The sequence below is a fragment of the Perna viridis genome, chromosome 11 (genome assembly GCF_037379345.1).
Source record: "Perna viridis isolate PV_CMFRI_1.1 ecotype Kerala chromosome 11, ASM3737934v1, whole genome shotgun sequence".
NCBI lineage: Eukaryota > Metazoa > Mollusca > Bivalvia > Mytilida > Mytilidae > Perna > Perna viridis.
Window position 1 is genome coordinate 28,259,459 of NC_142455.1, and position 11,977 is coordinate 28,271,435.

Here is an 11,977-nt window from a genome sequence, read left to right on the forward strand (position 1 = left end):
TATTACTTATATGTACATTCCTAAACATACACGTATCTACATTTATATTTCCCTTTACAGCTATTGTTACAAAACAGCCCACAGGCTTGCTGCCACTATCAGAATATTCAGCCCGAAAGGCGTAAGAATAAGAAAAGGGGTGATCTCTTTTTTCTGGGAGGTGCATATATATATATATATATATATATATATATATATATATATAAAAGAACATATTACTAATTTCTGCTCAGCAATCAACTGACAAACGATGAATCGAATAAATAAACTAAAGTAGCACAATCATAATCTTCAAACTAAATCAAAACAAAGAGTTGTACATTCAAACTACACATTTCTATAATCGCTTGGACCAAAAGTGAAACTACTGCGACCTACTGCTGTTCTCCCTTAGTATTTTAAAGGAATTTCATTATTATAATCCCGTGTTTAATACAACAAACAAAACCTCAGTGTGTTAAGGAATTCAATTGTTGTACATGTGTTATGGCAAATTTTGTGAAAATCGTCTATCTTTCTTTAGAAAGACGTTTAATCGTTTCCGATTAATAATTGTCAAGCAGGTAAGAACATAAGTTACATACAGTTACCATAACAAAAAAATGTTGGTTTCGTTTTAAGTAATAACATTTACAGTGCATATCTTTAAAGGGAAATCAAGGGACCCGGGATTAACAACTGTGATGAAAACTAACACCATACTTTAATTTGACTTGAAACAAGCCTACTGATTGGTTTGTTCTCTTAACGTCATTTACGTCGATTAGTACGTGCTTCGCGATTCACACAATCTCAAAGAAAATAACGTTTTGATTACGAATAAATTAAAATAATTTGGAATGTTATTCATTTGAAATTAGACAGGTTATTTGGTATAACCTGTTCAAAAATTTATACATTTTTAGAACATAACAAATATACAATGAATATACACAGAAACACATAGAACATGAATTAATTGAAATAACACTTACAAAGAAGCAAACATTTATACCAAGACTAAACTAGACCAGGTGAACAAGTGGTGGAAGCGTACACTGCTTTTCTAGAAACCCCCTTCGAGCTTCATATACGTCCAAGAAATGAAACTCTGGCATAACATGATGCTGAAGGGATGTTGCCATAGATGAAAGTATTCTAATCTCATTGGACTATCGTTTTATGAATGGTATTTTCTAAGTTCCTAAGATATTTGGTGAATTTGTTACATAGGTCACACAAAAATTAATTGACTTTTTAATTGAATAACTTCTATGTCAATTAATTAACCAAACGGTGTTCACCATCACGGACGCTTCTATAGAGATACAATAAAATAATACAAATATATCAAATGTAATGTCAAACATTTGGATGTTTCACTTTTAATCATTGATAGGTATGTAAAAGTGCTGACAAAAAATTATCAGAGTTGATTGTAAAAAGTGTATATGTCTTCCAAAAGTTTTTTTATGAAATGTACAGGTGCTTCAACAACCGCAGATGTAGCTTTCATTTGAAAAAGAAAGAAAAAATGTCATGTGCGAAGAAGGAATGATAAAAGTATATTACATTTCAAATGCGATACCTTTTCTTGGCCAAAAAGAAATACTAAGAAATACTACAGGAGAAAGAAGAGAAAGGTTTTCCTACTTCAAAGGGTTATCACGTTTTACACTTTCAATACCATATAATAACATCATCGCATTTAACTCATAGACATTTTGCAATAACAAGAATACCTTTAACTAAAATCAACAAAATGGAGACGTTCATTCAGCTTTAGAATAATGTTAACGTTTGTGTCGGGATCATTTACATATCATTTTAAAAAAAAAAAACCCGATCACCGTCTCACTTAACAGTTATTCGTTTAATGGATTTTTGTTACATGTATCGTTGTCAAGGAATTAAATCACGATATGATTATTTATGTTTAATCGTACTTAGAAAGTTTTATAAAGAGATATACAATATCCTCAAGGTAGGTCCGAAATGTGAAAGATCAAAAAAAGAAATTACCTAAGATACACATGTATAATATTACAAGCCAAAACATGAAAAAAATTAATCCGACTATATTTGCAGTTTGCAAATGTCTTTAAAAACAGTTTTGTTTTATAAAATAATATAAAAAGAATGGATATGGTTAATATGTCAGAGAAACTACCCCACCAGAATAAAATATATCAGATCAAGGCCACACATGGGTCTTCAATCATCGACAAGGAAAACCTCACATCCCAAGGCAGGCTGCAGTTGCCTCTAAAACAATATTATACACTGGTACAGCAAAATAGTTGCCTTTATAGACTCCAGCAACGTGAAATTTAAGTAAAAGGGACAATGAAACAAGACATACAGGAGCCAGACATTTCAGCTTGGGACAATGCGGGATTAAAGTTCTTTGACGAGATCACAATCCTTCCCTTTAACATTTGGCCACTGTGGAAAAAATTACATAAGTAAACACCCCTAAAAAGCAGTTGAAGAAGGTCTGAGTCTCTTGTTAAAACAGAAGTAAAAAAAACTGTTTAAAAGTAACAGAAATGCACAAACAAAGGGCTACTTTTTAATTGAAAGTTAAAGGCCGAAAGAAAGGTCAAATGTATAAGTCTTATTCCACTTACCATTGTCAACAAAATGATCCAAAAATTACAAAATTATACGTCGAATGAGGTTGGGTTTCCTATGAATTTTCCCAATTTCTATTATACAAGCATTTGTTAATGTGTTTGAAGAATCATTATATATCATATAGGCATCGGTTAAAAAGTAAAAAAATAATATGTAAAATCCATCTCACCATATAGAATTGCTTACAAAAGTGAATTAAATAAATGTAATGGTATAGTTGTTTCTTTAAAAAAGAGAACAGAGAGAAATTCTTTTGCCAAGAGGTTTTACGAAAAAAGAAAAGTTTCCGAATGAGTCTTGAGATAAGTAAATATGAAAATCAACTTAAAGCATTGACCAATGGCTTCCATATGCAAGCTAATGTGGAATATATTGTATGATAAACATAACAGTGTAATACACTTATCACATTTCGGTATATGTGGTACAATTTTCTAGTATATGCCTTTCATGCCCTTCAATAATTTTTGTACATATAGCTTTGAATTAGCTTCAATTTTCCCAAATGATTTCTTCCAATAATTTTAATCTATAAATAAGAAAAAACAATTATTTCATCAAAGACAGTTTGTGGAAAAAGAGAAATAATATTCAATAATTAGAAATTCACAGATATTTAAGTAACAGTCTTTGTAAGAATCATGCAAATTCTGTAATATTTGATACACCCCGAAAAAGGCTACACATTTATATTTTTGTTATTAAGATACTTTATAGGTCTATATAATGAAATGAATAATTATTCATTCTAATCTTTCAGATCTTAGGAGATAATTCACATTGAAAATGAAACAGTTTATTTTGTATCTTAGTGTCATTTACAGACTTATCTCCCTTAATTTTGAATTCTACAGTGCATTTCATACGATTCTTATCTCCTATGACCACGGTTTCTAAGAAAAAACATATTTTAATTTCTGTTTTCTAAAGTGTTTTAAAAAAATATCAAAAATAAAAATATGCAGGCTTTCCAAACATGTATCACATTTTCCATGCATGATTCTTAGCTGGAGTGCTACATAATTCTACACTCATATATTTTTAGAAAGCGTTGGTTGGCGGCGATTTGAAACGAATAAAACCCGATCTAATGGAAAACAAAACTTATGAAATTAGTGATGAAACTGGGGCAAAAGTAAAAGCTAAATCTTATACTGACCTTTTATTGATGACCAAAAATGAACAGCATTTAGCTACAGCGTTTGCACGTACAGATGTGGCGCTTATATTCAAAAACACAGAAGATGATGTAAACAAATTGTACGTCAACAAGGAGCAGCTGTCTAAAGTTTCACCTGTGTTCAAAGCTATGTTTTCGTCTGACTTCAAAGAGGTTGTTTCTGGCGAAGTAGAGTTACCGGAAAAAAAGATGAGCACATTCATGCATTTCCTACGGTTAGCCTTACCCGGTTATTTTGCCGAAATTACAGGTCTTATGTTTATATAAGTCATTCTAGTTTTTTCTTGTTGCAATAAACAGTAACAGTAACCATAATGTCTCTGATAGCTAAGCATGAAAATGGTATTTCTATAAAAACAAACCAGCGTGATAGAAGTTTGTTAAAGTAGTAAAATTCACCCCAACTAAAAAATAAGAATAACCTTCTTTATCACTGATATAAATTCAAATGCATATTACTATTATTTATTACCTATATCTATAGCAATATAGAATAAAAATATGAAATTGATAAAAGATAATACATAATATGAGACAAACGTTTGTTCAGACATTACTTCAACTTGTTAGCATTTAACCAAATGTATACTGTAGATTTAATTCAACACATTTTGTCTACTTAATATATGAAAATATTTGTTGGGTACCCATTACGTGAATTTTGTAATTGTTTCATACAAAACTGTATTATTGTGTATCAAAAATTAAAGATTGAGCTTACTTGGAAAGTGTGAAGAACCTAATCTTTGTCAAGATTTGGTATTTCTTTATTCGCTTTCAACCAATTGACTAATATTTGCCTGTTTACTGCTTGGTGGTCTTACAATATAGAATTCGATTGAGTTTGAAATAAAAAAATACTTTAATAAAACATTAATAAACTGTTATCCGAATTGTGCCTTATATACTGAACAAAAAAGAAAATTTCTACTTTTGAAAACCTCCAAATTGTCTGATCGATTGGAATTCTGAATATCAATCCAAGTTTCAGTACAAGTAATACTACAGTTCTGTTAATTTGCATTGGAACTATTTATGACTTTCGAGCATTTATTAAAAGAATGTGTATATTCATTGTATTTCTTTTGGCAGTTGAAGTAGCTCACGACGTACTTCCTCTTGCACGAGAATACCAAACTGAAGAACTAAAAGAGGATATCGATGTATTCCTGTCAAAGAAAACAGAGGATAGTTGCCCATCGACAGATCTTGTTGCAAATATTATTGAAGCTGAGGAATATTGTCTGGATAGATATCTTACGGTGTGTATTGATGTTGCATCGAAAAGAAAGCATAAACTGTTTGTTTTGGAACAAAATTTTGACAGGATCAGTGAAAATACACGACTAAAGATTGCACATAAGCGATTGCAGATAATTGGGGAAATTTATGATGAACATATTTTTTACACACCACTTTGCAATCAATGGTTTTATGAAAATGAAGCAGATGAAGTTAATGTACCATTCGGCGATTGGAGATATGAATATATGTCAGAAAGCAAGGATCAAACGATGAGTTCAAGGTGTAAAGAAATTATTTATAAGACAAAAAATCATTTTGACTTTTGCATGAAGTAATCAAAAAATACATTAGACGGTCATTAACGTTTTACACTCAAAATACAGATAAATAGATGCTTGTAGAACACCAATTGACGTTAAGACATAGTGTGCCCTGGATTTCAATGTAATTCAAGATAACCGTTTGGATAATTGCATTATCTAAGATATAATTTTAATGATATTTTGAGAAATAGTTGACTGTCTAAAAGTTGCTTAAAAATTTGTCGAAAATCCTATTATCGATTTTATAGTCTTTCTGTGTTTGTCTTACTCTTAAGTACACTGCTAAATGCTAAAATATTTTAAACAAAAATGAGGACAGTATATTTTACATTACTTTGAGCATCTTTGTGGGGATCAATTATTTTTATTTCTACCTTTTTAATTTTAGGTAAGATAATGTTACATCATTTTAAGTAGGAATAGGTCTAATAAATGCGTATACAAATAGTTATACCAATTAAACATTTTGATTAACTTATAATTGAAGCTTATTTAATTCCTTTATTTTTTGTGGTTAGATAAGAATATATTAAGAGTGTGTGACACAGATATTTGGTAACATTTTCAAGTAATACCAACAGACTACATAATAACACTTTTATTTTTCTCATTTCTTAAACCGGCCTAGCACTACTAAACCCAACGGACAGGATAAGATAATTTTGTTGTCATGAAAGATGACTACTTATTTCATGCGTCACTCTATGTTTACATTTTTTTTCTGAATGATGGTATACAGTTTAGGTTTCGTATCTAGAAATAATGATGTCTAACGATGAAACTCATGATACTGAAACAAAAGACGAGATGCCTGATGAGGAAGATGAGTTCGTTAAAATGACAGAAATTGAAAATATATTATCCAGAGCATTTATTCCAAACGACGAAGCTTTCGTTTTTAGAACACAAAGAAGGAAATTGTTCGGTTCGGTATCACCAGTATACAATAAAAATTTTAAATAGTTAAGAAGATGCAATAGTTTGGGAACAAACGCTTGTAATTGTAAGCCAAATTTTTGAAGCATTCTTGTTAATTGCGTTCTGTTGAAGTTAGTATGCATTTACGTTACTTGCTTTACTAGTTCAAGTGTATTCATTTATGTGTGCTAAAGTATGTTGTCTTACTTAGAAGATGTTGATTAAATTAATCTGATTCACACTAAAAAATTAAAATATGAATGCTTATTTAAATGTACATTTTGAAATTTATATTTATGATTTTAATCTAAATACATTTTGAATGAGCGTACACGTTTATTTTATCATTTCAGATAAAAAAAAAGTTCACGGGGTACTTTTCCGTGTAAGGGAATACCAAAGAGAAATATTAGACAAAAAAACTGATACATTTTTTGTTCTACCAAAACTAGGAATGCAGTATTCTGGATTCCACATACTGATTTAGCTGAAACATTTTAGAACCTGAAGAATGTGATCTTAAAAGATACTTGAATATCTGTATAGATTTTGCTTCTAGAAAAAGATAAAAAGAACTTCGTTAGTCTTGAAAAATTTCAAAAAAATTTAGGAAACTATTTCGAAAATCGCTGTTATGAGATAGGAAATTTTGGACAAGTTTTATGGGGAAAACTTGTCTTATTCTAAAAGAAAAATAACTTTAGATACCAATCGCAAACCCCTTGAAATCGTTTATTATGTTATTGATAGCGGCAAATCTGATTGGAGAGACGAATGCCTTAACAAAGGCGAAAGGACTACAGCTTAAACAGCGGGTAGATGTTTTTTTATGAATTGTTAAATGAACCAGATAATATAAGTTTGAATTTGAGCAGCAAGAAGAAGGAGAGAAGGATTGTTTAGTTGTTTGTGTTGCTTGCATTCGCAAAACTTCATGCAATAACCTTTAGTAATAATTCGCTTCTTAGTCATTATATCTTTATATATTTATTAGTGTGACTATTGCCCTGCAAATGAGCGAATACATATAAGTGGAATAAATTATTTACAAATCAGAACAAGATCATAAACAGCTTGTACAAATCATTTCTACAAAAAAAAAAAAAAAAAAATACAAATAAAATCATTAATCTTATATAATAAAGTAGTAATAACGCACCATACAGCTCCTAAAAAAAAACAAAACTATTTAATCTGATACAATCTCGATTTTGGAAATTTAAGCTAAATATTTTTGATCCATGCAAATGATTTATATCCTGGTTTCAATTTTATCGATCGGAATTTTATCATGATGCACTAAGCAATTGGAGAGGCAAGAAATATGCACATGTAAGTATAAAATAAGGACGCATTTTGTAGAGTGTCCTGATCAATAAATTCGTTAAATCAAAAAAGTAGAAAAACAGTGTTGTTTTAAAGTTATAAAACGCCATAATTAATATTGTTGTTCCTTTTGTTTTACTTTCTGTTCATTTATAATTTCCTATGATACAACATACAACTAGAAAACTGTGAGCAATGTTCACTTACTCGATACTCTACACTCTCCTATTTTGTAACATGCATTTTTTGAGTTCTAAATGGTTTTTGATCAATATTTGAATTAGAAGGTGCGCAAAAGAAATTTGTTGTAAGAGTAATCAAGGGAACCAAGGTTATAGCGGTAATCAAAAGAATGCAATCAAGGGACAAAGACCAGACATGGAAAACAGACATACACAACAAAGAACATAAAGTAACTAAAATCAATCATACAAAGTAACAAAGGCAAATAAGCAACTCGGACTCCAATAAAAATTGGGAGCATGGACCAGGTGCACCGGTAGGGTAAGCGTCCTCTGCTTTTCTAGAAACACCCGCCAAATTGCTCATAAAAGTCAAGTCCGGGGTAGACAAACGAGGAAAGGAAAACTATGACCCGTTGAATAAATCAGTTTTCATTGTGCTGATGGATACACAATAACGATCCACGAGTTCATGATGACGACCATAAAGCTTCTGTAGTGATGACTTCAATCTTGTAGCAACATAAACCTGTTCTAGAAGCCTATTTGTTAGAGTTCTAGTGCGATACAAAAAGTCTGCGTAGTTTCGGCAAGCTCTGACATAACGTATGAGTTGTGATATGAACACTCCAGACGCAGGTGCTGAAGGAATGTTGTCACAGATGAAAGGAAAGTTGACAATTTTGAATGAAAAGTCATTACGTTTGTCGTAAAGTTTGGTCAATAGTTTTCCTTTACCATCGATTTCTAAGTGTAGGTCAAGATATGAGTGTGACTTCACAGTGTCTATAGTATCCTTTATCTCAAGTTCTTTGGGGTAGATGCGATGTACCAAATCCCCGAAAAACTGAGATTAAAGGATCTAGCCAAACGATATTCTTTCTTTTGGATCAGATCAGCTATAAAGTCAGCCTCATAAGAGTGAAGGAATAGGTCATATATTTGGAAGATGATTTGGAATAATTTCTTAGAAAGTATGCGGAATCTCTACCAAGAACTATATATTTGTACCTAGGTGTACCATCTTTTTTGGAAAAACAACGATGTATAATGTTTTTAAGTCGGGATTTTAACTGAGTATGGGGAATAGAAGTATACAGTGTTGAAAAATCATAGATTTTAATACTGATTGTCTCCAAAAGATATTTCGAATTTTTCAGGATTCACATTGAATTAATACCACTACGGGAGTAACAAGTATTCTGGTAGGACTGCAGACCCTTTTTGACAGTTGTGAGTATAGAAGTTAAAAGTTTTGAAAGAGGTTTGGTGGTACATTGTGCAGATCTAGCTACGAAACGTCGTTTGTATGGAATCTTGTGGAGTTTAGGAATCCAGTACATAGACGGTAAATCACAATCATCGTCCTTGATTTTTCACAATTTCTTCTTTGGAGAGTGTGATAGCAGTATAGGTCTTATCACTGCTATTATTTTCTACGTCTACCTCTGATAATAAACATTGGATGTAAAACGTTTTGTAGACAAAAACAATGTTGTTTTGGGCTTTGTCCGTGGTACGACAACATATTTGTCATGTGTAGTAGACAATGTTTTTGAAGATTAAAGATTATGTTAATTTTTTATTAAATTTCATTCATTGGTGTAGAAGGAGTTATGAGGAAAACATGGGCACCCCTATGTCAGGGAATGATTAAGTACATGTCTTGCTAATTTACAACCTATAAGTACATTCAGATCGAAATCTAAAATAAGCACCTATTCAATAATCGATAATGACTTTGTAAAACTTCTATTAAATTGTGCAGTACGATTAAAAGAGATGGGTACCACGCTGCTCAACGGAAGTAAGAACGTCCGGGCTGCAGAACGAACATTATATGCCCCCATTCCAATGAGGCTCTTATAATACTAATTGATATGTACCTCGGTATGATTACTTTTTCATCTTGAAAGTTGTACAAACGTAAGAAAAAAAGAACAGTTCATAAAAACATCGCCCCGTGCAGGTTCGGATGTCAAAAGAATAGGCCTGCAGCAGCGCTAAGCTTGTCGTAAAAGGCGACTAAATAGTGCTCAAAACCCTAGCCAGGGGCTAGGGCGCTCTGCCCACAGAGCAACTGGGATGTGTGCCCCAGGTGGTGGAATGGGGTACCCCTGGCGTGTTACATGCTGGGGTTGTCAGGCTATAATACGGAAAACCTGACCGCAAACCATAGTGGTGCACCGTGTTGGGAAAGATGCCACGTTCCTCGCACGTTTTAAGAACCCTACTGTGGTATTCTTCCGAAGTAGGAACCATAGGGCTCCGCCACAGGAGGCTAAATTGCCCGACCCTATTTCCAGTGGCAATCAAAATCTATCGACCCCATTGTCCTTGTGTCCTATCCCTTTTTCATTTCATCATCAATTCATGTTCATTTTATCATCAATTTCATGTTCATCGTCTTAATATAGCTGAAATATTGCTGCTCGGACGTTAAACCCAAACAAACAAAACAAACAAACATAAAAACATCAGAACAGTTTTACATGTAAAGTTCATAAAAACATAACAACAGTTTTACATTTAAAATTCATACAAACTTAAGAACAGTTTTACATGTCAAGTTCATACAAACATACGAAAAAAACTACAATCACATATTAATAGAAATACCCTCTTAAATCATGAATAGCCCTACGGATAATTTGAATTTCAATCTGTTCTGACATGTGCATATACACAAATCCCAGGCCACACATAAAAACAAAATGTAGTTGTGTAAGGTCAGGTCAGGTCAGACAATGAATTTTACCTATTTCATTGGTTATAAATGTTTAAAGAAAACACATAAGTTCTGAATTTTTATCACCAATAAATTTTATGAAACTACCAGACAACAGATATTATGGAACTCGTATTAAACCTTATTATAATTAGTATACATTTCATATAATTTGTTTCTACTGTATAAAGCCTGAAATAAAACTGTTTACTTGTATTTATTTTTCTAGTTCAGTCTACATTTCTAAGTTAGAAAATGAAGTAAAGATGATTTAGCATTTTTTTCTATGTGGAGATATTTGCTACGCTTATTGGCACAAATACAAAACGTTTACTAATAACGAATGCACAAAAGTACTAAGTTACAGCCCTAGATTAATCCTACGAGGAGGAATGACCCGGCCAGCGAAAGCTATATTTTTATATAGCCGAGCTGGTCGAGTGGTTTAGGGCGCTGGACTTTGTGCAGGCCGTGTTGCCATAGATGTCACAGCAGTACGCGTTCGAATCCCGCGGAGGGAACGACCAAAAATTTGACAGTTCTAATATCGTTGGGAATTTTTCAGACCTTTCTATACGTTTACATATCTTCCCTGTATCAATTTGATCCGATGGAGCAGTGCAGCGAATACAGTCGTCACATTCTGAGACGTTTATATATATATATATATATTGTATATTTACAGTTCAACTCATTTATCATTCATGATAGTTGTATACTAAAGATTATGGTGAAGACGACCAATGATTTTAGAATGAATGAGCATGAAAGGCCTAAAACATCGAGGAATTTAACATATAAATTACGTAAAAAGTATTTTGATGTGTTTATGGAATAAAACGGAAGGCATTTCGTTTGCGATGCATGGCAAATATAATGACGAAGCACAAGTTTTAACCAAACAATTACGACAGAAAAGCACACGCCGCAGAGCAAAAGAATGGCACAAGGAATTTGCTTCCAATCTCTCCTTCTTTTGTGTGTAAAGAGTACTTGAAGTACTAAATCAATCTTTGGAGGATAAGTTTGTAATACTTATTCTTTTTTTAATTCTTGTTCAAAGGCTTTTTATCTAACAATTTATTGTTTCTATGTTTTATTCTGAGCAAAATACTGGTAGATATAAGTTGCTTTCCTTTATATTTTAGTTCAGTAATACCGTAATTAGATATACTGTCAGCATCTGCGTATGGAAATCATACATTATGCCAGAGCTTGCGGTAACTATGCAGACTTTTTTAACCGAGTTAAGCTTCTTACAATTAGGCTTCTGGTGCAGGGCTATGTTGCTACATAATTGAAGTCATCACTACAGAAGTTTTATGGTCGTCATCATGAACTCGTGGATCATTAAGTCGTATATATCTGCACCATGAGAACCGATATGTCCAGCTTGTCATAGTTTTCCATTCCTGTTTCGTCTACCCAGGACTAGACTTTTTATGAGCGACTTGGTCGG

At 32.3% G+C, this 11,977-nt stretch overlaps 1 protein-coding gene across 2 annotated transcripts; it reads left to right on the plus strand.

Annotated features, from left to right (window-relative positions):
• The first annotated feature begins 1,869 nt into the window (after window positions 1–1,869).
• Window positions 1,870–7,367, plus strand: LOC148603604 (uncharacterized). 2 transcript variants are annotated; one of them, XM_088552954.1, is made up of 4 exons: window positions 1,870–1,963; window positions 3,662–4,046; window positions 4,889–5,058; window positions 6,636–7,367. In XM_088552954.1, exons 1-4 carry the CDS (start codon window positions 1,871–1,873, stop codon window positions 6,669–6,671), a joined length of 684 nt encoding a protein of 227 aa, XP_088409080.1. In that variant the 5' UTR covers window position 1,870; the 3' UTR covers window positions 6,672–7,367. The 2 variants fall into 2 exon arrangements, with proteins under 2 accessions (XP_088409080.1, XP_088409081.1); XM_088552955.1 differs by lacking the exon at window positions 6,636–7,367 and adding an exon at window positions 6,104–6,608.
• Window positions 7,368–11,977: the final 4,610 nt, after the last annotated feature.

What these genes read in the sequence shown, in the direction of transcription:
- LOC148603604 (XM_088552954.1), top strand. Translation starts at nt 1,871, where the DNA reads ATGTATCGTTGTCAAGGAATTAAATCACGATATGATTATTTATGTTTA. An exon ending in AGATATACAATATCCTCAAG is followed by an intron (nt 1,964 to 3,661) that starts GTAGGTCCGAAA and finishes ATATATTTTTAG; the next exon opens with AAAGCGTTGGTTGGCGGCGA. An exon ending in TTATTTTGCCGAAATTACAG is followed by an intron (nt 4,047 to 4,888) that starts GTCTTATGTTTA and finishes TTCTTTTGGCAG; the next exon opens with TTGAAGTAGCTCACGACGTA.